At 68.3% G+C, this 25,936-nt stretch overlaps 13 protein-coding genes across 13 annotated transcripts; 8 read left to right on the top strand and 5 right to left on the bottom strand.

Moving 5' to 3' along the window:
- Positions 1-140: 140 nt before the first annotated feature.
- On the top strand, positions 141-1,697 carry MICPUN_57684 (predicted protein; the record flags this gene model as incomplete). The annotated part of the gene is made up of 1 exon (XM_002501634.1): positions 141-1,697. The coding sequence occupies one exon, from the start codon at positions 141-143 to the stop codon at positions 1,695-1,697; it is 1,557 nt and encodes a 518-aa protein (XP_002501680.1).
- A 3,189-nt stretch (positions 1,698-4,886) lies between these two features.
- MICPUN_80658 (predicted protein) lies at positions 4,887-7,232 on the bottom strand (the record flags this gene model as incomplete). Its single annotated transcript, XM_002501248.1, has 1 exon — positions 4,887-7,232. One exon carries the CDS (start codon positions 7,230-7,232, stop codon positions 4,887-4,889), a length of 2,346 nt encoding a protein of 781 aa, XP_002501294.1.
- An 842-nt stretch (positions 7,233-8,074) lies between these two features.
- MICPUN_57682 (predicted protein) lies at positions 8,075-10,710 on the top strand (the record flags this gene model as incomplete). The annotated part of the gene is made up of 2 exons (XM_002501633.1): positions 8,075-8,182; positions 8,329-10,710. The coding sequence occupies 2 exons, from the start codon at positions 8,075-8,077 to the stop codon at positions 10,708-10,710; spliced, it is 2,490 nt and encodes an 829-aa protein (XP_002501679.1).
- A 111-nt stretch (positions 10,711-10,821) lies between these two features.
- On the bottom strand, positions 10,822-11,541 carry MICPUN_57681 (predicted protein; the record flags this gene model as incomplete). The annotated part of the gene is made up of 1 exon (XM_002501247.1): positions 10,822-11,541. One exon carries the CDS (start codon positions 11,539-11,541, stop codon positions 10,822-10,824), a length of 720 nt encoding a protein of 239 aa, XP_002501293.1.
- Positions 11,542-11,775: 234 nt separating this feature from the next.
- On the top strand, positions 11,776-14,118 carry MICPUN_57680 (predicted protein; the record flags this gene model as incomplete). The annotated part of the gene is made up of 1 exon (XM_002501632.1): positions 11,776-14,118. The coding sequence occupies one exon, from the start codon at positions 11,776-11,778 to the stop codon at positions 14,116-14,118; it is 2,343 nt and encodes a 780-aa protein (XP_002501678.1).
- A 179-nt stretch (positions 14,119-14,297) lies between these two features.
- Positions 14,298-15,255, top strand: MICPUN_108059 (predicted protein). The gene has a single exon (XM_002501631.1). The coding sequence runs from the start codon at positions 14,303-14,305 to the stop codon at positions 15,125-15,127; it is 825 nt and encodes a 274-aa protein (XP_002501677.1). The 5' UTR covers positions 14,298-14,302; the 3' UTR covers positions 15,128-15,255.
- A 70-nt stretch (positions 15,256-15,325) lies between these two features.
- On the bottom strand, positions 15,326-15,583 carry MICPUN_57678 (predicted protein; the record flags this gene model as incomplete). Its single annotated transcript, XM_002501246.1, has 1 exon — positions 15,326-15,583. The coding sequence occupies one exon, from the start codon at positions 15,581-15,583 to the stop codon at positions 15,326-15,328; it is 258 nt and encodes an 85-aa protein (XP_002501292.1).
- Positions 15,584-15,766: 183 nt separating this feature from the next.
- On the top strand, positions 15,767-16,351 carry MICPUN_80573 (predicted protein; the record flags this gene model as incomplete). The annotated part of the gene is made up of 1 exon (XM_002501630.1): positions 15,767-16,351. The coding sequence occupies one exon, from the start codon at positions 15,767-15,769 to the stop codon at positions 16,349-16,351; it is 585 nt and encodes a 194-aa protein (XP_002501676.1).
- A 190-nt stretch (positions 16,352-16,541) lies between these two features.
- Positions 16,542-18,224, top strand: MICPUN_57676 (predicted protein; the record flags this gene model as incomplete). Its single annotated transcript, XM_002501629.1, has 1 exon — positions 16,542-18,224. One exon carries the CDS (start codon positions 16,542-16,544, stop codon positions 18,222-18,224), a length of 1,683 nt encoding a protein of 560 aa, XP_002501675.1.
- A 35-nt stretch (positions 18,225-18,259) lies between these two features.
- On the bottom strand, positions 18,260-20,237 carry MICPUN_105413 (predicted protein). The gene is made up of 2 exons (XM_002501245.1): positions 19,787-20,237; positions 18,260-19,587 (listed from the first exon to the last, which is right to left on the bottom strand). Exons 1-2 carry the CDS (start codon positions 20,147-20,149, stop codon positions 18,325-18,327), a joined length of 1,626 nt encoding a protein of 541 aa, XP_002501291.1. The 5' UTR covers positions 20,150-20,237; the 3' UTR covers positions 18,260-18,324.
- A 640-nt stretch (positions 20,238-20,877) lies between these two features.
- Positions 20,878-23,055, top strand: MICPUN_99943 (predicted protein; the record flags this gene model as incomplete). Its single annotated transcript, XM_002501628.1, has 1 exon — positions 20,878-23,055. One exon carries the CDS (start codon positions 20,878-20,880, stop codon positions 23,053-23,055), a length of 2,178 nt encoding a protein of 725 aa, XP_002501674.1.
- Positions 23,056-23,124: 69 nt separating this feature from the next.
- MICPUN_57673 (predicted protein) lies at positions 23,125-24,147 on the bottom strand (the record flags this gene model as incomplete). Its single annotated transcript, XM_002501244.1, has 1 exon — positions 23,125-24,147. One exon carries the CDS (start codon positions 24,145-24,147, stop codon positions 23,125-23,127), a length of 1,023 nt encoding a protein of 340 aa, XP_002501290.1.
- Positions 24,148-24,381: 234 nt separating this feature from the next.
- On the top strand, positions 24,382-25,275 carry MICPUN_57672 (predicted protein; the record flags this gene model as incomplete). The annotated part of the gene is made up of 1 exon (XM_002501627.1): positions 24,382-25,275. One exon carries the CDS (start codon positions 24,382-24,384, stop codon positions 25,273-25,275), a length of 894 nt encoding a protein of 297 aa, XP_002501673.1.
- Between the last annotated feature and the right edge of the window lie 661 nt (positions 25,276-25,936).

Below are 25,936 nucleotides of genomic sequence, written 5' to 3'. Positions count from 1 at the left end.
CACCACCTCCCGGTCCCCCGACAGTGCCAGCGCCCGCCGGACGCAACGGCTGATTCGTCATTCGCGCGGTTCATTTCCTGCCCTACCTGCGACGTCCGCGGCTGCGCGGCTCGCGGCAGTGGGCGGATTCGCGCAATTTTATGAGGGCTGGTCCAGAAGAACCCGCGTCGACGTTGGAACGCACCGCCGCGAGCGCCACGCGGACGACGATCGAGCCCGGGGGGATGCGGATCTCACGGTCGCGCGCGTTTGTCGCGTTATGCGTCGTGTGTTGCGCGAGCATCCCGGTGTGTGTCGCCGCGCCGTTCGCGGACAAGGACGCGCTCAAGACGGCGGTGAGAAATTGTTTGGCGAACGTAACATCGGGGGCCAACTGCTGCTCGACGGACCCGAACTGCGGGAACCCGAGCTCGGCGCGATGCGGCGCCGCGGGTTGCGACGACATGCCCAGCTGGGACACGAGCCTCGTGACGGACATGTCCTTGTTGTTCAGGGATTGCGATGGTGGCCAACCGTGGTGCGGGGGCTTCGTCTTTGACTCGAGCTCATTCAACGAAAACATCGGCTCGTGGGATACCTCCAAGGTCACGAACATGCAGTCCATGTTCGTTGACACCGCCGCGTTCAATCAACCCATCGGCTCATGGAATACCTCCAAAGTCACGGAAATGAGTTCCATGTTCAGTGGCGCCGCCGCGTTCAATCAAGCCATCGGCTCGTGGGATACCTCCAAGGTCACGAGCATGGGTGGCATGTTCAGTGGGGGGGCCGCGTTCAATCAACCCATCGGCTCGTGGGATACCTCCAAGGTCGTGGGTATGGGGTCCATGTTCTATGGCGCCGCCGCGTTCAATCAACCTATCGGCTCGTGGGATACCTCGCAGGTCACGAGGATGGATTACATGTTCAGTGGCGCCGCCGCGTTCAATCAAGCCATCGGCTCGTGGGATACCTCCAAGGTCACGAGCATGGGGAACATGTTCTATCAAGCCGCCGCCTGGCAAGAGAGGTACACGAACTGCGGCTACTCCAGCTCCCACTCCGCCTGCGGCGAGTTCACGTCGTACACGAGCTCCGACGCCCCGGACCGGGGTCCACCCGCCGCGTGGGTTCGCAAAGACAACGCGTGCGACGCCGCCGTGCCTCCTGCCAACGGCGCCGCGGGTACCTGCTCAGACACCCTTGCGAGCGGGTCGTCGTGTCAGCCCACGTGTGACACGGGGTACACAGTCTCGGGGACGTCGTCGTGTTTGAATCGGGTGCTGACGAGCGCAACGTGCTCCCCAAACCCGTGCGATGCATCGTCGCCGCCGGTAAACGGTGCCGTCGGTACCTGCACCGGCTCTCTGGCGAGTGGCTCGTCGTGCACCCCCAGCTGCGACTCCGGCTACGTCCTGTCCGGCACCAGGTCTTGCAGCGCCGGCACGCTCACGGACACCGCGGTGTGCAACACATATCCAAGTCCTCCACCGCCTTCACCATCGCCACCACCGTCTTCCTCACCGGCAAACTCTTCCTCACCGGCGAACTTCTCCGCATCTTCGGTCCCGTCTCCGTCACCGCCTCCGCTGCCTCCGCCTTCGCCACCGCCTCCGCCTCCTCCAAAGCTCGTCACCGACGACGACGACGCGGCACACGCGCCGCGTGATGTCCTCGGCGCACTCCTACTCGCGTGCGTGACCCTTCTCTTGTTCTAGCTAGCTAGCTAGTAGCTCGCTGGTGGCGGTGAAGTGTAAATACTTTCAATCGCATCTCCGTCGCGACGGGCAGACGAGTTCGTTTGCGTCGTGCGATGCAGCTCCGTTGATGATGAAATCGTCGACGTCGTCGTCGTGCTACGCCTCGTCGCGCGTCCCTTTCGCGCGTCCCTCACGTCCCGTAACGGTACCCCGCCGTCATCCTCATGAACTCGTCCAGACCCGCGTCCCTCTCGCGCTCGCGCCGGCCCCCGACGAGCCCGCGCGACGCCACCCCAAACCCGAGGTCGTCCAACCCTCGCCGCGCCGACGCCGCCCGTCGGTCCATATCCAACCCGCGCGCCGGTTCGTGTTCCCTCGTCGTCCTCGACATCCCGCGGAGCTTCTCCGGGGTACCCCAACCGACGGCGGAGGCGCGGTGGGGCGCGAGGAACGCGCCGCCGCGCCGACCCTCGTCGAAACCGGTAGCCGAGTCGAGAAACGTCCCGTCGCGGCGAGCCGAGCGACCGGGCGTCACGGTCGATCGGGGATACGCCGCGCCCGGCATCGTCGCCGTCGCCGCCGTCGTCGTCGATCCTTGAAGGTACCGCCGCGGCGGACGGTCGTCGTTGCCGTCGCGGCTTCGTCCCGGCGGCGAGACCGAGCGGGTCACCCGGCGGGCTCGGAGACGCGGGGCGGGGCGAAGACGGCTCGCGAAGAAACCGCCGCCGTCGGAATCGTCGAGGATGTCGAGGTCGTCGAGGTCGAACGAGGTCGATCGGCGGCTCGCGCGTCGCCGGGGGGATCGACGGGGTTCCCTTCGATGACGCGCGTGGGGCGGGGGCGACACGCGCCGCCGCCAGCCGGTCGCGCGCCAGTCGGATACGACGCGTCGCACCTCCGTCATCGGCACGTCCGGCACGTCCGGCTCGTCCGGGTGAAGGTCCCGGAGGGAGAGCGAAAGGTCCGGGGAGGGCGGGAGGACGCGGGGAAACTCGTCCGCGCGGTCTCGGTCCCGGTCGACAGCGCGGACTCGGCGCGAGTCATCTTCCCACCCGCGCCGGCCGAAGTCGTCCTCGCGCGAATCGCGCTGATGATGATGAGGATGAGGATGAGGATTTTGATGATGCGGCGGCGGGGGCGATGGGTTCCTCGAGGGCCGGCTCCGGGGACGGAACCCCGCCCCGTGATCCCATCCGCCGCCACGAACCTCGCGAACCGGCGCGGCGCGCGGCGGCGGCGGCGGCGAAGGCTGCGGGTACGCGATGTCGTCGATGAAATCCATGTCGGAATCCTTCGCCGCCGCCGCCGCCGCCGCCGCCAGCTGTGCCGCCATCCTCTCCGTCGCCGCCCGGTCCGCCGCGTCGAAAATCTCCGCGTCGTCGTCGTCGATGACCTCGACGGAGATTTCCCTCGCGACGCGACGCGAAATCGCCGGTTCGAAATCGAGACCCGTCGGCGGCGCCGGTCGGGGCTCCCTCCGCTCGTTTCCCCCGCCGCGAGCCGGCGGAGTCGTCGCCAGGTCGATCACACCCGCGCCGCGATCGCGCGCGGACGGCGGCGTGGGCCGGGCCTCGACGAGGGCGACGAGCCGGTTCGCCTCTCGAGCGGTGGGCGACGTCATGGGCGGCGGCGCGGTCCCGGCTCCGTCGTCGGCGCGAGTGCGCGGGTGTAAGCCCCCGGGCCGGACGAAAAACGCGACGTCCATCGCGTCGTGCGCCTCTCCCCGCCCTCGCCCCATACCGCCGTCTCCGCCTCCACCCAATCCACCCAATCCACCCCATCCACCGCCTTCATCTCCTCCCCCGCTTCCCATGAGAACGGCTCGCGCGTGCTCCCGCCGCTCGAGCTCCGCCCGCTGGAAGCTCTCGTCCCTTTGCACCGCCTCCTCCGTCGTTTTGATCTCGACGGCGACGGCGGCGGCTCGAAGCTCTCGCGCCGCCATCTCGTCGAGCGCGGCGACGACGGACCCGGCGTGACGCGGGGGTCCGACGTGGACATCGTCCGCCCCCATCCCCCGCACGAGGTCGCGCAGGTCGTATCCTGTTTCCGTCTCGTCGTCGTCGTCGTCGTCGGTCGGGAACTGGATCGGCTCGGGGGTGTCGCCTTGCACCGCGGCTTCGACACTCGCGAGGATATCCCTCGGCCACTCGACGCTCACGCTCGGGACGGTCACCGGCGCGAACCCCATGCGCGCGGCGAGCGCGACGGGTTCCGTGCGGTCCGCGCGTCTGACGTCGTCGTGGAGGGCGTCGAAGACGACGGGAACGACGGGGAGCTCGAAGACGACGGGGTGCCCTTCGTCGCCGCCTTCGTCGCGACCTCGACGGGCGGGGGCGGTGAAGTCGGCGGCGTGGACGGCCGCGAGCGCTCGACGCGCGCGTTTCTCGAACGGCGCGCGCGTCTCGCGCTCCGCGGATGCCCGCGCGGCCTCGTGCCTGTCCCTGGATGTGAACGGCGCGAACATGTCCGAGCGAGAGGGAGACGGGGAGGAGCCGCGCGAGGAGCGGGAGAAGAATTTTTCCAGCGCCGTCGCGAGCTGCGCGCCCGTCGGCGCGGCGACGCGCGACGCGTCGTCGAGGACGTTCCGGCGCGGCGCGATGGGCGTCTCGACCGGCTCCAGATCCACGCGCGTGGAGCGATGCTCCCGACGCGCGTCTTCGCGCTCGAGCGCGCCGAGGAGGAAGTTCTTCCAGTCGTCGTGGCTCGGACGGGGGGCGGGCGGGACGGGCAGGAGCGCGAGGTCGGCGTCCACCACGGCGCCGTCGTACGCGGTCGCGAGATCCTCGAGCTCCTCCTCCATCATGAAGCTCACGGCCGCCGCCACGGCGCGCGGATCCGGGTGCGCGGCGGGTGGGACGCACGTCCGCAGAGCCTCCTCGACCGAGACGCGAGCGGAGGGGAACTCCTTCCCGCGGGTGTCGAGCAGGAGCGTCGGCGCGTGGACCAGCTTCTCGTCGCTCTCGGGTCGCAGCACCGCGATGCTCATGGGCGCGACGCGCGCGTCGGCGACGCCCTTCGCGCGGAAGTCCGGCACCGCGAGGTAGCGCAACTTGGGACGGGGCATCGACGTCTTGCTTGGGGCGCGCACAGCTGTGTGATAGTGGCGTGAGTGAAACACTTCGGTTTGTTTGAATGTAAAATGCAACTGAAGACACCTTCGCCCCGAGGGTTTCTCGAGGGCGAGGATCGATTCCCCCCCGTGTCGCCTTAGCGACGAGTGCCGGCCTTCTGCCTGCTCCTACTCTTCCCCTTGCTTCTGCTGCCGCCGCCTTGGCCGCCGAGGCTGGAGTCCCCGTCCTCCTCGTCTTCAACCTTGTCCTTGGCCGCGGCGGCGGTGGCGGCGGCGGCGGCAGCCTTGGCCTTCTCCTCCGCCGCCTTGATCTCGTCAACCTTCTTCGAGAGATCGTCGGATGCGCTCTCGAGCGTCTGGACCCTGTCGACGAGGTCGAAGCACTCGATGATGTCGCCGGGTTTCCAGTCGCCCCACTCGGGTTCGGCGCCGACTCCGCACTCCAGCCCGGCTTCCACCTTCTTCACCTTGTCCTTGATCCTGCGAAGCGAGCCAACCTTGCCGAGGTACATCTCCTTGTTCTTGCGCGTCACGCGGAGGTTCGCGCCCATCGTGAGCTGTCCCTCGAGCACGAGCGAGCCCGCCACCTTGGCGTTGCCGCCGCCGAAGACCGCCTTGCACTCAGCCTTGCCGACAAACACCTCGTCCTTAACGCCGGAGAGCTTGCCCTCCATCGCGGCCCTGACCTCGTCCACGAGGCCGTAGATGACGTCGTAGGATCGCACCTCGACCCGCGCGCCCTTGGCGCGGTCGTTCACCTTCTCGCTGACGGTGGTGTTGAACGCGAGGATGATGCCCTCGGACGCGGCGGCGAGATCGATGTCGCTCTCCGTCACCTCCCCCGCGGCGGTGTGCAAAAATCGGAGGAGCACCCTGTCCTGCGGGAGCGCTCCGAGCGCCGCTTTGACCGCCTCCACCGAGCCGGAGACGTCCGTCTTGACGATGAGGTTGATGGTCTGCACGCCGTCTTCGTCGTCCTTAGCGGCGGCGAGGTTCGACAGCGAGACGGTGTTGCCCTCGATGGTGTTGATGCGTTCCTTGGACGCTCGCTCGGCGGCGATGTCCTTCGCCTCGGTTTCGCTGTCCATGACGTCAAACTCCTCACCCGCCATCGGCACGCCGCCGAGGCCCATGATCTGCACGGGCGTGGACGGCCCAGCCTCCTCCAGCTTGTTCCCGTAGGCGTCCTGGATGGCGCGAACCTTGCCCCAGTTGGAGCCCACGAGCACCGCGTCGCCCATGCGCAGGGTACCGTTCTGGACCAGCAGCGTGGCCATGGCGCCCCTCTGCTTGTCCAGGTACGCCTCCACCACGGTGCCCCTGGCGTTGGACGCCGGGTTCGCGACGAGCTCCTCCACCTCCGCGGTCAGCGCGACGGTCTCGAGGAGGGACTCGATGCCCATGCCCGTCTTGGCGGACACCGGGATGAAAGGAACGTCGCCGCCCCATTCCTCGCACACGACCTCGAGCGCGGCGAGTTCGTCTCGAACCCTGTCGGGATTCGCCGCCTCCTTGTCCATCTTGTTGACGGCGATGATGAGCGGCACACCCGCCGCGCGCGCGTGCGAGACGGCCTCCTTGGTCTGCGGCCTGACGCCGTCGTCCGCGGCGACGACGACGATGGCGATGTCGGTGACGCGGGCGCCTCGGGCGCGCATCGCGGAGAACGCCTCGTGCCCCGGGGTGTCCAGAAAGGTGATGTTGCGCTCCTCGTCGTTGACGTAGGTGCTCACCTGGTACGCGCCGATGGCCTGCGTGATCCCGCCAGCCTCGCCCGCGGCCACCTTGGACTTGCGGATGTAGTCGAGAAGCGACGTCTTGCCGTGGTCGACGTGGCCCATGATGGTGACCACCGGCGGCCTGTCCTCGAGGTCGTCGTCGTCCTCGTCCTCGTAGAAGGACGTTATTTTGCGAGCCGCGTCCGCGACGCCCCGCTCCTGCTCGTCGATCCACTCGACGCCCTGCGCCTCGGCGACGGCGATGACCGTCTCCTTGTCCAGCACCTGGCCCATCTGCACGGCGATGCCCTTCATGAAGAGCACCTTGATCACCTCCGCCTGCGTCGTCGCCAGGTCCTCGCACAGCTGATCCATGTCCATCCCGGCGGGGGGGATCTCGAGGATCTCGACGGCGACGGCCTTGTTAGCCTCGGCGGTCTCGCGGCGCTTCGCGGCGCGCGCCGCCTTGCCGCTGCGCCTGCGCGCCATCTGATCGGATCCGGAGGCGTCGGAGAAAGACGGCCTGGGCCTGCCGCCGCCGCCTCGCTTGTTCCTCCAAGCGGCGGCGCCTCGGCCCCCCTTGGGCGCGTTTGCGCCAAAGTTCTTGGCCCTCGAGTCCGCTCCGCCGCGGCCGCCGCCGCCGTCGTTGCCGAAGGAGCGGTCGCCGCCGAAGCCGCCGCGGCCGCCACGGCCGCCGCGGAACGCGGAGGGCCCGTCGCCGCGACCGCGACCGCCGAAGCCGCCGCGTCCGCCCCCTCGACCCATCCCCCTGCCGCCTCCGCGACCGCCGTCGAATCCCCTGCCGCCGCCGCGACCGCCGCCGCGACCGCCGCCGGGGCCCCGGCGGCGCTCGTCGTCCTCGGCGGGCGCGTCGGTGCGGACGAGCTTGCCGTTCTCGTCGCGGACGAATCGGCTCTTGCGCTGCGTCTCCGCCATGGCGCGCGTGACGACGAGGGAATCGTCGCGTCGGGTTGTTCGGCGGCCGGCCAGTTCGACCGCGCCGCGAAGGGCGCGAGCGCCGGGCGCGAGCGCGCCGGAGCGGCGCGCGCCGAGCGACGCGTCTCCGGGCTTAACCCGCGCCGCGGTGACCGCGAACATGGACGCGTGAGCGCTCATTCTCGCGAGCTCGAGGGGTTCACGTGCACGCGCTCGTAGTCGTCCCTCTGGTGGATTCTATCCTCGTCGCTTTTTAGCTCCGAGACCTCGCGCCTGTGCGTGCGGTCGTCCTCGTTCCTTCGCGGTGGAACGCCTTCGGTGTTGGTCGACGGTTGGGTCGAACGAACGCCGGTGCGTGTGCGTGTGCGTTTGCTCTCGTCGCGCGCGCGGACGTGAGTGCGGGGAGCGGGGAGCCTGCCGCGTCAATCCGGCGACAGTCGTTAACCCTTTTCCGCTAGGTTCTCTGTGGCTGTGGCTCACAGGCGCAGATCTCAGAGATTTTTTCGAGTTCGACGGTCTATTCTTGAGTCAACTATCTCGTACGACGTGCTCGTCGCTGATTGGTCGAGGCGCTCGTAAGGTCGGTCGTAACCCGGTCGGACTTCTTTTTTGGATCGTTTGCTTTTCCATCAGGTGCCCACCACAACGCAAGGAGCAAGGAAGGCAGCGCGATGGGAGCGGACGTGGGCGAGGCCTCGGGCCACAGCCCGAGCGAGTTCTCCATCGTCCACGACAGCATCCGACGGGACCGCGAGGCGCTCTTCGAGGGCACGCGTCGGGTGCGTGCGCGCTCCCTCTCGACCCGCGCCCCTTCGTTTCTCCGTCTTCAGATATTCCCCAGAGATCGGTCAACCCGAACGCCCGAGACGCGCGCGGCTCTCGACTTACCCTCCGTCCCCGCGCCCCACGAATCCCCACGCCGCAGTTCATACCGAGTATAGAGGCGGACAGCGACGACGACGACTCGAGCGACGGCGAGCTGCCCATCTTCTTCACCTCGACCGAGCCCGGGGCCCCGTCGTCCTCCTCCGCTCGCCATGGCGCCGACTCGACCTCCTCCGGCGCGACGCACACCGCGCGCGCCGCTCCCGTCCATCGCGACGAGAGCGACGAGCTCGCGGCGTTCGAGCGCGCGGCGTCGGAGGCGCTGCGCCGCGAGGAGGAACGATCCGCGCGCATCGTCGCCGCGCACTTGGCGCCGGACGAACACCACCGACCCGACGACGACGACGACCCGTTCGACGACTCAGACTCAGACTCGGACTCGGACGCGGCTCGCGGCTCCGTCCGAGCGAGACCGCGCCGCGCCCCGCGCCCCGCGACCGCGCGCCGCGCCCCGCCGCCGCCGCCCCCGACGAACGTCGCGGACGCCATGAGCTCCCTCTTCGACGGGTGGCTCTCCGGCGCGGCGGGTCGACTGGCGAGCGGCGTTCGATCGACGACGGAGGGGCGATTCGATACAGCCGCGGGTGACCCGTCGTCGTCGTCGTCGTCGTCGTTCGATACCGTCCGCGTGGAGCGCGAGTTCGCGTCGCGCGCCACGCTCGACGCGGACGGCAACCTGCCCGGCGCCGTTCGCGCCGGCATGCCGCGGCCATCGGTGCGCTTGAACCTGGACGGGTCCCTCGGCTCAGTGGATCTCGACGCGTTACTCGCGAGGCTCGCGACGCCGGAGGGGCTGGCGGAGCTGGAGTTGGGACGCGCGCGCGGGGACGGGGACGAAAAGTCGGCACCCGGGGACGGGGACGGGGACGCGGTGCGCGCCGACGACGTGGCGTTCGGCCTGGTCGACGACGACGAGGCGGTTCCGGGGTTGGTACCTGCGGCGGCGACGGCGGCGGCGAGGGCGGAGGCGGCTTCGTCGTCTGCGCGAACGACGGCGACGTCGCACTCGACCGCGTCGTCGTCGCTCGTGGGCGGACGGGGAGGAGGGTGGGGAGGAGGCGCGGGGCGGTACGAGTCCGACGAGGGGTGGGCGAGGGAGCACGCCCGGGGCCGAGGTCGGGGGTCGAGGCCGCGGTCGGCGTTCGTCGTCGCTCCCTCGTCGGCGCGGGTCACCCGCCCGAGCGTCGGCGGCGCGGGCGCTCCCAGGGAACGGACGCCCGCGACGGACCCGTACGGCCGTGGTAACACGAGGCTTCGCAGCGCCAGGCGGTCCAACGCGCCGGCTCCGGTGACGTCGCTCGGCGGCCCGGGTCCTCGAGCCGGGGCAAACGACGACGACGGCGAATCACCGTCCGGCCTGGCGTCGACGCCGAACGGCTTCGTCCCGCGGGGAACGCGAATCGACCCCGCGGCGGCGATTCGAATCGACGCGCGGGGCACCGCGGACCCGGCGGACGACGAGACGGACGGCGGGGTGGACGAGGAGATGGAGGAATGGCGTCGGTTCCGCCAAACCCGCGCGAGGCCGGAATCGGCCCCGGCTTCGCGGCGGAGGACGACCGTCACGCCGACCGTCACGCCGGCGTCGCCCGGCGCCGTCGCCGCGGACGAAGCCGCCACCGCGGCCATGTCAGCGGCGGCATCCGCGAAGGCTGCGGCGACGAGGGCCAACGCGCAGGCGGACGCGAGGGAGTCGCGGCGAGTCTTCGATTCGTCAACCCCTCCCCGAGGGCCCGACTTTTCGTCAGACGGGGAAGCGGCGGCGGCGGGTGCGGGACGGGGGTTCGGACCGGGACGTGGATGCGGTGGAGCCGGTTCCACGCGAGAGGACCTGGAGACGGAGGCGGAAAGGGAGGCGGGAAGGGAGGCGGACCGGGCGTCGCTCGAAGCCGCCGCCGAGTCGGCTCGGTCGGAGGCCGCTGCGAGTTTTCGCCGTGGCGACTACGCCGCCGCCATCGACGCGTACACCCGCGCGCTCGAGGCGTCGCCGGACGACGCGACGACGCTCACCAACAGGTCCGCCGCGCACCTCAGGCGCGGGAACGTCGCCGCCGCCGAGGCGGACGCGACAGCCGCGCTCGCGATTGACCCGGATAGGATCGAAGCGCTTAAGAGGCGCGCGGACGCGAGGACCGCGGCGGGCGACCTTCGCGGCGCGCTCGCGGACCTCGAGGCGTCGCACGCGCGAGTGCCGACGGACGAGAGGGTGACGGCGTTATTGGCGGACGCGCGGCGGAGCGTGGCGCACGCGGATGGCGCGACGGCGGCGGAGATGGACCGGCACGACGAGGAGAGGGCGGCGGCGGCGGCGGCGAGGGCCGAGGCGTGGGAGGCGAAGCGGGCGGCGGGTTTGCGGGCGCACGGGCTGCGCGCGGCGTCCGCGCGCGCGTCGAGGAGGGCGTCCGAGACGGGGAAGAGGTGAGCGACGACGCGGGGGTGGTAAGACGGTCTCGACGTCTTCTCGACGGAATACAACACAATACAAATACGAAACAACACGCCGTCGACGAGCGACGGAACGAGAGCGAGACGGTCATCGACGTCGCGCGTTGGTGACGTCCCCGAGCACCGTCCTCGGGGATTCCTCCCGCTGCGCCGCGAAGACGACGTCGAGGCGTTTCTGCGTGACCGTCGGTTCCTTCGTCGGCCACGACGCGCCGCCCTCGCGCTCATCCTCCTCGATGGTCTCCACCCTCGGCGACGCCGAAGCCTGGCCGATGCCGTCCTCGCTTCGTCTCCGCCTGCCGTCCATCCGCCGTCTGGCGCCCTCGCTGACGGGCGGGGAGTCGTACGACGACCGGTCGTTGCTGAATCCGGAGGTTCCCAGGTCCCCGGAGAGGGTCTTCATGGCCTCGGACGCGCCCCGCCACAGCGTCTCCTCGTCGATGTCCGAATCAAACAGGTCCGAATCATCATGGTGCGGCCGGCCCCGGTCCTCCCGGTCCGAGGGAGTCGCGGCGTCCATCGCGAAGTACCTGTCCCACTCCTCGACCTCCGCCCTCTTCATCGTCGACGTCATCGCGCGTCCGGGCGCGGAGTCTACCGATGTCGCGTCCAGGTCTTCGAGCTCGTCGTCCTCGTCGCGAGGCGACGATGATGACGGTGAAGCCTCCGGTCCCCATCGGCGCAGCGCGAGCGTCGTGAGGGCGCTGCCCACAGTCGCCGCGGTGACCACCAGGAGCGCCAGGGGCGGTCCCGTGTGGCCCTGTATGACGGCGAAGATGTTATCCAGCGGGTCCTCCTTCCGCCGCATCCTTCCCGACGCCCTTCGCGTTCCCTGCCGCCAGCGAAGTGAACGTTGGCGTCATAACGGTCCGCCAGATATTTTATCGTCGGCAAATAACTCCCGGTTGACGAATCCGGTGCTTCCGATTCGATTCGAGCCTCAATCTGAAGCGCGCCGCGCGCCGCGGTCTACCGGATGCAACAATAAAAATCCAACGCAGACGCCTCGGCCTCCGCAGAGTCGCCTCCGGTCGTCGGCGTCATGGCGACCGCCGATGACGACGCACCCGTAACGTCGGTGGCGTCCCACGAGGATGTGCTCGAATTCTGGTTCGACGGAGACGTCGATGTGAGTGCAAGACAGTGCCCCGGACCCGCACCGCCGACGAGTGAAAAACCACCGCCGCCTGATTCGCCCCAGACGTTCCGTCCATCGGTCCGTCCGTCCCCACGCGCGCATCTCACGTGTCCGCGCCCCACACCCGACCACGCATCGCAGGAAAACTACAAGCGCAAGTGGTTCCCAGCCGGAGACAGGACCGGCGAGATGCAGAAGAGGGTCGACGACGCCATCTCGCATCGCTTCGGCGCCACCCTGGCCGCGGCGGAGCGAGGCGACCTCGACGCCTGGGCGGACGCGTCCCCTTCCCACGCGGTCGCTTTGGTCGTGACCCTCGACCAGTTCTCCCGGCACGTGTACCGCCACGCGCCGGATAGGGACGCGCGCGTGGCGAAGTGCGACGCCAAGTGCGTGGGCGTGGTGCAGACGTGCGTGGAGAGGGGCTGGGACGCAAGGGTGCCCACGCCGCAGCAGGTGTTCCTGCTCATGCCCTTTCGCCACACGCAGAAGGACCTGCCGCGCCTCAGGCTGGCGTTGGGAAGGCTGGACGCCAGGCGGGAGACCGAAGCGCAGTGCGCGGATTTACTCGCCAAGTTTCGCCGCACCACGCTGCGGTGCCTGCAGGACCTCGAGGGCAAGCAGCACGTCGACGGAGACGACATCTTAGAGTTTCACGAGTTCGAGCCCCAACCCGAAGTCCTGCGGTCCATGCCGTCCCACCCGGTGTACCGGACGGTGGAGTCCTTTCTCCGCCGCAAACTTATCGAGCACGACGTACACACGGAACGCGGTGCCGAAGAAAGGCCCAGATCCGTCGCGATATCGCTCTCCGGCGGCGTCGACTCGATGGTCCTCGCGACGATACTGAAAGCCGCGGCGCCGTCGTTTGGCGATTTCGACGTGGTCGCCATGCACATCGACTACGCCAACAGGCCGGAGTCGGGAAAGGAGGCGGATTTCGTCAGGGGGTGGTGCGAGCGCAAGGGCATCGTCTGCGTCGTGCGCAGGATCGCCGAGGTCAAGAGGGGCGTGACGCCGAGGGAGCAGTACGAGGCTGAGTCGCGGGCCATTCGGTACGGTTTGTACAAGGAGTGCGCGAAGACGCACGGGTTCCCGGCGGTTTTCGTCGGTCACCACGAAGGGGACGTGCAGGAGAACATCATCGCGAACATCTTCCGCGGCGCCAACGTGCTGGGCATGAACGGCATGAACGAGGAAGGCGTCGTCGAGGGCGTTCGGATATGGCGGCCGATGCTGCCGCACTCGAAGGATCCGGTGCTCGACTTCGCGCACACGTTTGGAGTGCCGTACTTTCTGGACACCACTCCGACGTGGAGCACCAGGGGTAAGCTCCGAAACCAGCTCCTCCCGCTGCTCGCGGACATGTTCGGCGACGGTTTCCTGCGTAACCTGTCGCTGCTCGGCGAGGACAGCGCGCAGCTCGGGAGGATGGTGGAGGATTCCGTCTTGGGCCCGTTTTCGAAACGGATGCGATTGTCCGACTCGGGGGCGTACGCGGATTTTTCCGGCGACGAGGACAAGCCGATGCTCTTCTGGAAAGAGGCCCTGAAGCGGATGTGCCACGGGCTGGGATCGGGCATGATGAAGGAGCGGTCCGTGCGCGAGCTCATCGACCGGTTCACCCTCTCCAAGCGACGGTGTGCGAAGGACGGTTGGATCACGCTGAAGAAGCTGAACAAGACGTTTGTGACGGGGAAGACGCTCGGGATGTTCTCGAGCGAGTTCTTCCCGCACTACCCTTGGACCGAGAAGAGCGTGTGGTCCGAGCCCGTGGGAACGACCGTAGGGCTAGACGCGGCGGAGCCCACGCGGGTCGGTCCGTGGACGATCACGGCGCGGGTGGTCCCGAACTCGATCGAAGGCGTTGCGGCTTTGGAGTCCGCGGCGCCTCTCGACGTCTGGGCGATCCTCCGCAACGAGATCACCTACCTGCTACCCCTGACCGAATCCCACGCGGCACCCGGTGCGTACTACGTGGACACGAAGGCTCGGATTCCGCCGCTGAGGGGCGTCGACGCGCAGGTCGCGCGGGCGCTTCCGCTGGTGGTGCCCGCTGGACTCGGAGGGGTTTCGGGAGGAGACGGCGTACTCGAGGTCGGGGGATCGATTCCCGGCGGGGGCGGGGGCGGGGACGGGTTCAGGGCGAAGTCGTGGCCGCCGTCGCTGCTCCGCGGGGAGATGTGCGTGGAGGTGACGCTGCGTTTCGTGCGGACGCGGTCACACGCGGTGGACGGGGAAGAATAGGCGAGCGACGTAGCACTAGTGCTCGCCCGAAAAGGACTGCGAGTAAAATCCGCTTCGTCACAGCGCGCAGCGCGCGACAGCGCTCGAACTTGCAGCGAGAAACGAAGAGCCCCGGGGTGTTCAACACAAATTATCGTCGGGGCGGTTCCGCGGGCTCCGTGCGGCTGACCCGGGTCTTGGCGCGATGGATCCGCCGAACACGGGCGACGGCGCCAATCGGGCGCCGCAGAAGTTGACCCGACCCGGCGAGGTCGAGGTTCAGGCCTGGCTCGAGAAGATGGAGGCTAAAGAGCAGTGGTTCTCGATCTACAAGAAGGCGACGGAGAAGCGCGCGAGCGCGGTCGAGGGGGAGACGACGGTCATCGTCGTGGAGTTCCCCACGAACCTGCACACGGTCAACGGCCAGTGGTTACCGTGCAAGATCGAGAACCAGGACGAGGACGCGTTGGCGAAGAAGGCGGAGATCCCCGGCGGCATCGAGACGATGCGCAAGATGTGCCGACCCGAGCGCAACGACTTTTGGATAGCCTTCTCGTCCACGCCCGACGCGGATCCCGCGTGGACGCGGATGCAGGTGTTTCCCGGCCAAAACTTCGACCGATTCGAGCAGGAAGAGGGTAAGGAGGAGATGTTCGTGGTGTCGAAGGAGACGCTCGCGGCGCTGGAGGCGCTCAAGGGCGAGGGCAACGATCTCTTCGCGCGCGGCGATTTCGCGGGTGCCGCGGCCAAGTACGGCGAGGTCGCGGACGAGCTCTCGCCCGGCATGGCCAAGAACGGGCGACTGTGCGCGGAGGTTGGCGTGCACAGGCTGTACGTCGTGGCGTTGTCCAACCGCGCGCAGTGCCGCATCAACGCCGGAGACGCCGGCGGCGCTTGCGACGATTGCGAAGCGGCGAGCCGGCTGGATTCCATCGAGACGGACGCGTTTGCGGATTTGCGGCGGAAGGTGTACTTTCGGTGGGGACAGGCGAAAGAGATGGCCAAGGCGGCGGGTAAGGGACGACGGTGACGCGCGGAGAGCGGGTGACGAGTCGTCGGGGCTTCGTGCCGTGCGTGACGGAAGACGTCGCGTCCCGGGTTGTTATCTCATCGATCCCGAAGCTAGCTAGCACTAAAATACCTAATTCGCGCCTGAGCAGGCGCTCCCCCCCCCGCCCGACGCCGCGCCGTGAGCGACCCGCGACACGTTCACCCGCGTCGCTCGTTCTCACGTCCCGTCGTATGGTCCCTTCAGCGATACGTCCCACTTGCTCGCGCCCTGATCCAAACCGGTGAACGCGCGCATGCGATCCAGTCCGTCCCTCGCGAGCGCGAGTTTCTTCTGCACGTCACCAGCGTCCGTCGCTCCCGCGTTCTCCCTGAACTCCGTCTTGATCTCCTCGATGAGACCCGCGCGGTTCTTGCTCGGGAACGTCTTCGCCGCCTTGAGGATGTGGCGGTACAGACGCAGCGTGGAGCCCGACATCGTGTCCGCGACTATCGCGGTGTCCAGTGACAGGCCGGGACGCGTGGTGGCAATAATGTTGTCGAGCGAAACCACCGGGGTGCCAACTGCCAAAAACCAGAATCTCACAACGCCCCGCGGCGGGGCATGCGCCCGGTCGGCGCCCCCCTCGCGCACCTCGGGGCCGCGCTCGTTCGTCGTTCGATGGCGCCCAAGAGAGCCCGGGCCGTCGCGTCCGCCTCGACGTCCACCAAGAAGCCCAAGGCGGGCGACGACGGCGACGCGACCGGGCTCTGGCTGGTGAAGACCGAGCCTGACGAATTTTCCCTCGACGACCTCCGCGCTTCCCCCGGAGGCGTCGCGCAGTGGGACGGCGTGCGCAACGCGCAGGCGAGAAACCTCATGAAGACCATGCGCGTCGGCGACCGCGCCTTTTTTTACCACTCATCGTGCAAGGTCCCAGCCGTCGTGGGCGTTTGCGAGGTCGTGAAAACTGCGTACCCCGACCCCACCGCGCTGGATCCAAAGGCGCCGGGCTTTGACCCAAAGTCGGACCCGACGAACCCGAAATGGCTCTGCGTGGACGTCAAGTTCATCCGGGCGATGCGCAGGGAGGTGACGCTGAGTGAGCTGCGGCGGGAGGCGGCGGGAGACGGAGTCACGGGCGCGGACGGCGCGAAGGCCCTCGCGTCCATGACGCTCTTACACCGCGCGAGGCTCTCGGTGCAGCCGGTGACTCGAGCCGAGTGGGAGCACGTGCTCCGCCTGGAGGAGGACGAGGCCCCATAGCTGAGATTAGTCTGCATTAGTTACGAACACGCGCCAAGTACGTCAGCGCGATCCGTCGCGTCGCGCTTGCCTCTTCGTGGACGTCACGGCGGCCGCGCTCGTGGCGCTGCTGGTGACCTCCGCCAAATCCCGTGCAACAGAACGACGAACGTGGACCACGACGTGTTGAAGTCCAGTCATCAGCAGCGCCATGGCGTTGAGGCTCGCCGCCGCGGGCGCCGCCGCGAGCGCCGTCGGCGTCGGAGCCTACGCCCGATACGACGAGGGCACCGCGCGATCCGTGACGTTCTGGTACCACGCCTTTCCCGTATGGGCGCAGTACCGCGCGGTGCAGTGGCGCAACCGCGACTTGGCGAAGATCGGGGTCCCGAGCTGGACGGGCCTGACGCTCGGGGACGCGGACGCGGACGCGGCGTACGAGCGGCTGCACGAGCGGCACGCGCTCAAGGTTCGCGACCTGGTGTTTGACATGCGCGGGTTCTACTTCAAGAACGCGCAGCTGCTGAGCACCAGGGACGACTTCGTGCCGCGTCAGTACCTGGAGTGGTGCAAGCTCACGCAGGACCAGGCGCCGACCGAGATGGCGCCGGGTCAGGCCGAGGCGATCGCGCGCGCCAAGCTCGCCGAGGCCGGCCACCCGGACGCGTTCGAGTGGTGGGAGGAAGAGCCCTGCGGCGTCGCGTCCATCGGCCAGGTGCACCGCGCGAGGCTCGCGCGTCGATACGGGGGCAAGGACGTCGTGGTCAAGGTGCAGGCGCCGGGCATCGAGCGAAAGTTTCGAAGCGACATACGCACGTGCATCGACTTCTGCAGGCTCGCGATGCCCCAGCACGTCCCGCCCCTTGAGGAGATCGAGAGGCAGTTCCTGACGGAGTTCGACTACCGCGAGGAGGCGAAGAACCTCGAGGAGGTGCGACGCAACGTCATGCCCAGGTGGAGTAAAAAAGTGGAGATCCCCGCGCCCGTGCGCCAGCTGTGCACGCGCGAGGTGCTCGTCATGGACGCGATACCGGGCGTCAAGCTCGTGGACGGCATACGCGCGCGGTTCAGGGAGCTCGCGGCGTCGCGCGGCGTGGACCCTGAGGAGCTCGAGAGGGTTCAAAAGGAGAAAATCGCCGGAGGTGAGTTGCGCCCGGCCCGGTCGGCGCGGGCCGAGGCGGCGGCGACGAGGCGCGCCAACCTCGCGCTCCGCCTGGGCGATTGGCTGTGGCGGCGACCTCGCGCGTTCCTGATCGGCGCGCCGTACACACCGAGCCCGTGCTTGGTGAACGTCGGCGAGGTGCTCCAGACGATGCTCGACGTCCACGCCGACGAGATTTTCAACCACGGCGTCTTCAACGGGGATCCGCACCCGGGCAACATACTCCTGATGCCCGACGGTCGACTGGGGCTGATTGACTACGGTCAGGTGAAGCGCGTGAACAAGGGGGCGAGGGTGGCGTACGCCAAGCTCACGCTGGCGATATTAGCCGAGGACAAGGCCGAGGTGGCGAGGTTGCTGAGGTCTAAACCGCCCGAGGGGTTCGGAGGCGAGAGCCGAGACAACGACGTCGACGTGGCGTACAGGCTGTGCGTCTTTTGGAACGACAGGGACACCCCGGACGTCACCGGGGGTCTGAACCTGCAGGAGTTCATCGACGAGATGGAGGCGAGGGATCCGGTCCGGGTGGCGCCGCTGGAGATGGTGATGATCGCGAGGGTGAGCGTGCTGTTGCGAGGAGTCGCCAACGCTTTCAACGTGAGGCTGCGGGTGGCGCGGGCTTGGGCGGGGTACGCGGAGGACTTGGTGCGGCGGGAGGATCCGTCGTATTACCTGTTGGCCGCGCGTGGGAACGAGCGGCGAGCGGCGGCGGCGCGTGGCGGCGAGCGGTGAGGGTGTCTTGACGAGTGCGAGCACGCGAAGAGGTTCTCGGCGGAATGATTGATGACATTGTTGAAGTAAAAACTCAGAGCGATGAACCCGCGCCGTCCGATTACTCGTCGGCAACCTCGATGACCACGACGACCGCGTCGCCGTCAACCTCGAGCTTGACGGAGCACGGCCCCTTCTTGGAGCTCTTGCCCTTGCCCTTGCCGCCCTTACCGCCCTTGCCGCCCTTGCCGGCGTCCTTCTTCTCCTTGGCCTCCTTCTTTTCGTCCTCGTCGTCGAGACCCGCAGCGATGCGCTCCTTCTTGATCTTCCTCTTCTCCAGGAACAGATCCTTCTTCTCCTTGAGCGAGGTGAGCATGGCGGGCACCTCGCCCACGGTGCCCGGCGCCGCGAGCGAGAGCTTGGCGAAGTGCTGGTACGCGTCGAACGAGATGTTGAGCCTCTCGTTGGGGTTCGGTCCGGCGGGTCCCGCGGCTTCGCTCTTCCCCTTCTTCTTCGCCTTCTTCCCCTTGCTGGTGCCGGAGAGCGAGAACAGGTCGTCTTCGTCCTCGTCCTTCATCTTCTTGTTCATCATCTGGAGCCCCGCGAACGCGGCGTTCTTCTTCTCCTCAGCCTCCTTGGCGTCCGCCGCCGCCTTCTCATCCGCCGCCTTTGCGGAGAGCGGATCCCACTTGGCCAGGTACGCGATGAGCTGGTCGGCGGCGGTCACCTCCGCCTCGAAGGGCTCGGGCGCGTTCTCGCGCTCCCACTGCTTCCGCGCCTCCTCCCGAGCCTTACGCTCCTCTTGAGACGCCTCCCACTGCTTCTGCTTCTCCTGCTTGAGGTACCCGCGCCACTCGCGCTCTCGGGTCCAGTACGCATCCTCCGATTGCTTAAACTCGGCGCGAAGCGTTCGAATCTCCTCGCGCTTAGCCTTGATGACCTCGTAGCACGCGTTGCGCTCCTCCTGGAGCTTGGGTACGTCGGAGAACATTTTATCTCCCTTCTCCTTGGCGGCGTTGAGGGTCTCGCGGAAACCGTTCTGTTCCGTCTTGACCGCGGTGATGGCTTCGTCTTTAGCCCTGAGCCGCTCGATGATGGACTTGCGGACGCCATCCTCGCCGGATACCTTGCCCTGCGCCTCGGCGTAATCCCGGACGGTGTCTCGGCTCTTGTTGAGGTCCTTGATCTGCGCGATGAGCTTCTTCTCGTCGTTGAGGGACATGGTTGTGTGCGCGTGGGTCTCCTCGAGCCGCGCAATCTCACGGTCCACGGCTTCCACGGTGGTGAACCTGAGCTTGGACTTCATGCTCACAACCTGCTCGCGCATGCGCTCGCGCGCGGCGTCGAACGCCTGGAGCTCCTTGCGGATCGCGTTGCGCTCGTCCTGTCGATCGCGTCGGATCGTGCGAGTCGTCGTCAGTGCCGCGTACATGTCGGGGCGGATCGTCGTCGGGGCTGGGGTGGAGGCGGGGAAAGTTCCGAAGATCGGGGCCGCGGGAGAAAAAAAAGAACAAAAGGTGCCGGCGCGGGGGAAGAAAAGATCGGCGAGGCCGCGGGCCGAGGGATCGCGCGCGGTGACGCACCATGAGGGACTGGAACGCGGCGTTGAGCTCGCCGATCCTCGTCCTGGTACCCGAGGATCCGGACATGATGTTCTTCTGCGCGTCGCGGCGGTTCCCGATCAGCTTCTTGAGCTCCTCGATGCGCGCCTGCTTGACGTCCGCGGCCTCCTGCAGGTCCTGAATCTTCCGATCCATGGCGGAGCGGTCGGGCTTGGGGAGGCGCGGGTTCTCCGGCTTGGGGATCTCCTTGGCGGGCTTGGTCTCCGTGGCGTCGTCGGTGACGGCGTCGGCGACCGGAGCGTCCTTCACCGTGTCGGGCTTAGCCTCGGGATCGGCGGGGACGGGGTCCATGTTGACGGGGGCGTCGTTCTCGGTGGTGGTCATCTTCGTGAAAAAGTGGTCGGAGATCTGTTATCGGGCGGTGGGTTCGTCGCTACCCAGAAGCGTTTGGTCGGCGAGCGGCGAAAGCGGGCTTTCACTGCGGCGTGTCGGTGCGTCCTGGAAGACTGGTGCGATGGTCCGTGGAAAGACGTGCGCTCGGTTGTGCCGGCGCGACGCGAGCGACGGAGATCTCGAGGTCACCTCATCAGTCGGTGCTGTTCCGGGACACTCGTCACGGCAATCACGCGGATCGGCACGCGGTGGCAGACCAACAGCCAGCCGCTGCTTCTGCTAGCCCCTCCTCTGTTTCCCGCGACTTGCACAGCTGTGCTGGTTCGAACGAAGGCACTTCGCCCGGGCGCCGCGTAGCGCGGGGTTTGATGCGCTCGATCCAGCGGGTCGGCGCGGCGACGCTCTTCCTCCGCGGAACGCTCGGATCGCCGCGGAACGACGCCTCGCCCGCGCGCCGCGTCGCGCCCTCCTCGTCCTCCGTCCCATCCCCCCGGGCCCCTCCCGCTCCCGCTCCTAGGGTGCCCCATCGTCGAGCATTCACCGTCGCCGCGTCCGGGCGCGAGATGGGCGCGCCCGCGGGACGGGGCGAGGGGGCGCGCGCGGGCGGACTCGCGGGCATCGATGAATCCGATCCGAGGCGACCGCGCGGCCCGAACGCGCGCGCCCCGGCCCCCGGCGCCACCTCGGACGCCGCGACGCCAGCGGGCGGCACCGCCGCGATGACGCACGACGACGAAGTCGACGCGACGAGCGGCACGCCGGCGCTCGCGGTGGAGCGACTCCTGGCGCTCGAACGCGAGGGCCTGAAGTTCCACCAGATGCGCGAACGATGCCGCGACATCCTCGCCGCGCCGGACGTGCACGTCCCATCCTTCGCCGCCGATGCCATCGCCATCCTCGCGAACCACCCTGGTCGCAAAACAGCCGCCGTGGATCCAATCGCGCACCTCATCATGGAGTGCGTCCCGCGCGTCACCGCGCACATCCGAGAGCGACACGACTTTCCCATGATGGACGACGTGAGCGTTCGCGAGCGGTTCGCGGATGCGAAGGATCGATCGCCGGGCGTACGCCTCATCCTCGACGCGCTCGCCGCCGCCGCCGCCGTCGACGACGAATCAGCCGAATCGGCGGGTGGATCGATCCATCGGCGGGTGACGGGTACGACGCGGTTGGACCCCCGGACGCTGCTTCGCGTCGCGGAGACGTACGGCGTGAGCCTCGAGGACCTCATCGACGCCGGCGGCGGCGACGCGCGGACGTCGCTGGAGGCGTACGCGCGTTCGTTGATGTATCGCGAGGGTAAACACGCGCCGGGTGTGAATCTCGCGCTGTGGTTCTCGCTCGACGCCTTCGCGAGCGTCGAGACGGTGGACGAACTGACGAGGTGTGGGGCGTTCGGGCTCGCGTCGGACGTCGCCGCGTGCGTCGCCGGGTCCGAGCTGAAGCGGCGGTGCGTGGAGGCGTGCTTGGAATTGGGGGATTCGGGCGACCACGCGGGGCTGAGAGCGGCGCACGCGGCGGCGGAACGGTTCCAACTCGGGACGGTTTTTCCGACGGTGAAGAGGCGGTACTTCGAGAGCACGATCAAACGGATGGTGGCCAAGGGTCAGGCCGAGGCTGCGCTGCGCCACGCCGGGGACGATAAAGACCTGATCAGGTGCGTGATCGCGTCGCTGGTGGCGTCGGGGGACGCTTCGACGGCGGCGGAGTACGTCGCGAGGTTGGGTTCGGATTTAAGCCCCGGGGAAGATTTCGACGTCGGCGATTTGCTCGGGACGGAGACGGAGCTCGCCGCGGCGCAGGCGGCGAGGCGCGACGCGCACGTTCAGCTGCCGGAGGGTATGGCGGAGAACGGCGGGGTGGTGTGGGTGGACGACGAGGACGGTCTGCGCGCGGCGTGCGACGCGTTGCTCGCCGCCGACGTCGTCGGGCTCGACACGGAGTGGGCCGCCGATCCGGACGCCGAGCGAATGAAAGCGGAGAGGAACCGGCGCAGGAAGGGGACGCGCTGGGCGCGGAAACGATGGCGCGACCAGAAGAAACTCGCGAAGAAGCTCGCCGCGGAGGCTGAGGCGCTCGAGGCGTCGAACGGCGAGAGCGACGCCGACGACGCTTCGTCGCGCGACGCTTCTTCGGGCGAAGGGGAGGGCGAAGGGGAGAGGACCGGCGCCGGGGCTGGCGGCGAGGACGAGGACGCCGCCGAGCGCCGAGCCGCGTCGGTGGTGGCGCTGCTCCAGGTGGCGACGCGCGATCGAGTGTTCCTCGTGGACCTCCCCGCGCTGCTCCGAGCGTGCCCCGACGCCATCGCCCCGACGCTCGGCGCCGTTCTCGCCGACAGGAGCGTCCTGAAAACGGGGTTCGGGTTGGCGGAAGATCTCCGCCGGCTCGCGAGGCTCCACCCGCCCGCGTTCGGCGCGGAGCGTCTCGGCGGACCTTCCGGCGGCGTCGGGCCGGTGATCGATCTGCAGCACGTGTGGGCCGCGGGAACGCGCATCGCTCGAGAGGAAGCTGCCGACGGGGGCCGGGCGAAGAGGGGACGACGGGCACGCGCGGCGGCGGCGGCGGCGGCGGCGGCGGAGGGGGGAGAGGGGGGAGGCGGCGGAGGCGTCGCCGCGTCGCCGCCGAAGAGGCTGGTCGGTCCGTGGAGCCTCAAGGAGCACTACCAGCGGAAACACCTGGTGGGATTGAGCCACCTCACGGCGGCGGTGCTGGGCAAACCGCTGGACAAGGCGACGCGAATGAGCGACTGGAGTAAGAGGCCGTTGACGCCGCGGCAGGTGACGTACGCGGCGTTGGACGCGTGGGTGCTGGTGGAACTGATGCGGACGCTGCGCGAGAACCACGCGGAGGAGTTGGAGCGACTCGCGGGGGGATTGACGCACGTTCGCGAGTGATGAAAAACGTAGTCTATCAAACGAAAGTCGCGTTTTTTTATAAACGTCGTTGATCAATTCGCGATTGATTCAGTAGTCCTCCGCCGCCTCGACGTAATCGTCCTCGACGTACCGCTTCCACTCCGCGTCGTCGAGGCAGTCCACGATGCGACTCGGATCGTCTGTATCCCCCAGCCGCCGCTCGCCCTTGAGCGCGCCCACGGTGGCGTACACCGAATCTGTCCAGATGGCGTACGTCTCCGGGCGCCATCCGGCGAGGGGCGGAACTCGTCCGCCGCCGGACGCCCAGAACGCCTTGGCGCTCCTGATCTTGCGCCTCGCGCTCCTCGCGCCCTTCTTCGCGCCCTCGACGTCCTCGAAGTCGGTGAAGTCGAGGCGCTCGATCTTCTGGCAATTCGCGAGGATGGCGTCGACGTCGGCCTCGACGTCGTCGCATCGGCGGCTGAAACGGACGTACTCGAGCCACGGGTGAAACTCGATGGCTCGGAACGACGGCCCGAAGGTACGGGGCATCAGCAGCACGCGGAGGCACTGCGCCGATTTGATCGTCTTGGCGAGCTCGACGTGGGTGAAGGAACGGTGCGTGAGGCTGGATATGTCGAGGTACTCCAGCTTGGGCGCGAGCGTTCCGAGTTCCTCGCTGACGAACTTGGTCAGGTCCTCGGAGGGGGTCACGGCGCCGAGGTTGACGGACACGACGTTGCGCATGGGCCAGTCCCCGGGCTTCAGCGCCTCTCGAAGCGCGTCGATCGTCGGGTACGTGCGCTTCTCGCCGTCGAGGAGGTCGCGGACCTTAAACTCCGAGCGCGGATCCCTCTCCTTCGGCAGGGGCGCCTTCAGGTCCAGCGGTTCCGCGGGCACGTCCTGAACCTTGAAAACCGGGCCGTACACCCAGCGCTTCTCGCCGTCGCCCGTGGAGTCCTCCTCGGCCGTCGAGCGGGCGAGGTCTCGATATCCCAGGAACGGGTGCAACGCGATCCACGTCGGCACGACGTCGTCGAGCGTGCACGCCACGCCGACGGCTCGCGTGGTCCAGTCGCCCTTGAACGCCGGGTCGAGCTCGGTGCCCTGCGTGGCCTGCCAGCAGTCCATGACGGACGGTCGGGGGGCGAGGCGGCGCGCGTCTTCTTTGGCGAGGCGCGTCTTTTGTGGCGACTAAACCGTTTACGTGGTTGCCGCCTCTGTCTGGTGTCTCGGATCACAGCAACGAGGCTCGTGGTCGCCGCTTCGGGCTCGCTCGTGCGGTCGAAGGCGAGGACACTTCAACGCGCGCGAGAGGAGCGAGGGAGCGAGGTCTCGATATCCTCGATGGTCTCGATACCCTCGATGCGCCGCCGCGCGCCGTCGCTCGCGCTCCTCGCCCTCCTCGCGACGGCGGTGAACCGAGTCGGCGCGTCCGAGGAAACTTTGGTCGCCGTGCCCCTGGTCGTATCGGGCGCCGCGGGCCCCGACCCCGACCCCGTATCGTGCGCCGCGGAGTTCTTCCCCGCCGACTTCGATCGAGACGGGACCCTCGCGCCGTGCTTCCGCGTCGCGGCGTTGAGGGACGACGACGTCAACGACGGCGCAGAGGAGGAGGCACAGCTGTGCTCCGCGTGCGTCGACGCGGTCGGCGACGTCCTGCTCCCCCGGATGCTCGCGGCGCGGATGGACCCGACGATCGCGGACGCCGTCACCGCGTGCCTGTTCGCCGCGCTGCCCGCGGCGACGGACGCGGGTGTGCCCGTGTTCGCCGTGGTCGATCGATGCGACCTGCTGTCCCTCGGCGCGGCGGGCGCCCTCTCGCGAAACACGCCCGAGACGGATACACCCACGGAACCGACAGCTTTTGAACCCACTGAACCGACTGAACTACCCGAACCGACGAGACCGAAGCCCGAACCGAGGCCGAGGGACCCGAGGTACCCCGACACCGGTCTCACCGCCGCCGCCGACGCCGCCGAGGCGATCGACGGCGACGAGGAGAGGTCGAAGAAAGCGACTCCTGGAGCGACGATGGCGGTGTTTGCCGCGGCCGCCGACGACGAGAAGGAGGAGCCGTCGTCGCCGTCGCCGCCGCCGAAGAGGCGGAGGGGACTGAGCGACGGGGCGATCGTGTCCATCGCGATCGTGTGCGTGGCGGGGTCCGTGTTGCCGATATCGCTGCTGGTGGCTTGCTTGCACGCCAGGAGGAGGAAAAGGGAGGAGAAGCTGGTGCGGGATCTGGAGGGGGCGGGTTAGCGAGAATGGAACCGCGCGCTTTCGCTCCACTTAGTCTCTCTTCCACAGACATCCTGACCACAGCCCGTGAGACAAGACACACGTACTCCTAAGCATTCGCCTGACTCTTCCGTCACAAGACGATGGAGTACGTGTGTTGTTAATCCCCTGTCTTGACACTGGCTGTGGTCACGATTACAGACCAAGTGGAGCGAGAGCGCGCGGACGAAGGCTCTCCGACTTGTATTCAATCGAACGCACGAACGTCCCTACGTCCACCGACTACTCCTTCGCCGCGGCGGCGTTCCTCGCGTTCCTCGTGGATCCCCCGTCGCGATCCCCCCCCACCCCGACACCCGCCGCGGTCACCTCCATCAGCGGCGCCACCTCCCCTCGCGGCAACTTTCTCGCCGGCGGGCCCTTCGACTTCGCCGCGCCGCCCCCCTTCGCAGCCGCCGTGGACGCGCTCGGCGCCGCGGCCGCGTCCCTCCTCGACCCGTTCCCTCCTCCCCCCGTGCACGTCCCCTTGCCCTTATCCCACCGTTCCTCCGCGCTGGCGAGCGCCGCCGCCGCCGCCGCCCTCGCCGCCCGGAGCACGTTGCTCGCCGACATCGTGTACGTCTTGCGGACCCGTTTGCGTTCGGCGTCGTCCACGCCGTCGCGGGTTCGATTCCCGTCGTCG

This window comes from Micromonas commoda, chromosome 4 (assembly GCF_000090985.2).
Source record: "Micromonas commoda chromosome 4, complete sequence".
NCBI lineage: Eukaryota > Viridiplantae > Chlorophyta > Mamiellophyceae > Mamiellales > Mamiellaceae > Micromonas > Micromonas commoda.
The sequence above is the reverse complement of the archived record's forward strand: the minus strand, read 5'-3'. Positions and strand labels throughout refer to the sequence as shown.

What these genes read in the sequence shown, in the direction of transcription:
- MICPUN_108059 (XM_002501631.1), top strand. Translation starts at nt 14,303, where the DNA reads ATGGATCCGCCGAACACGGGCGACGGCGCCAATCGGGCGCCGCAGAAG.
- MICPUN_105413 (XM_002501245.1), bottom strand. Translation starts at nt 20,149, where the DNA reads ATGACCACCACCGAGAACGACGCCCCCGTCAACATGGACCCCGTCCCC. An exon ending in CCGCGTTCCAGTCCCTCATG is followed by an intron (nt 19,588 to 19,786) that starts GTGCGTCACCGC and finishes CGCGATCGACAG; the next exon opens with GACGAGCGCAACGCGATCCG.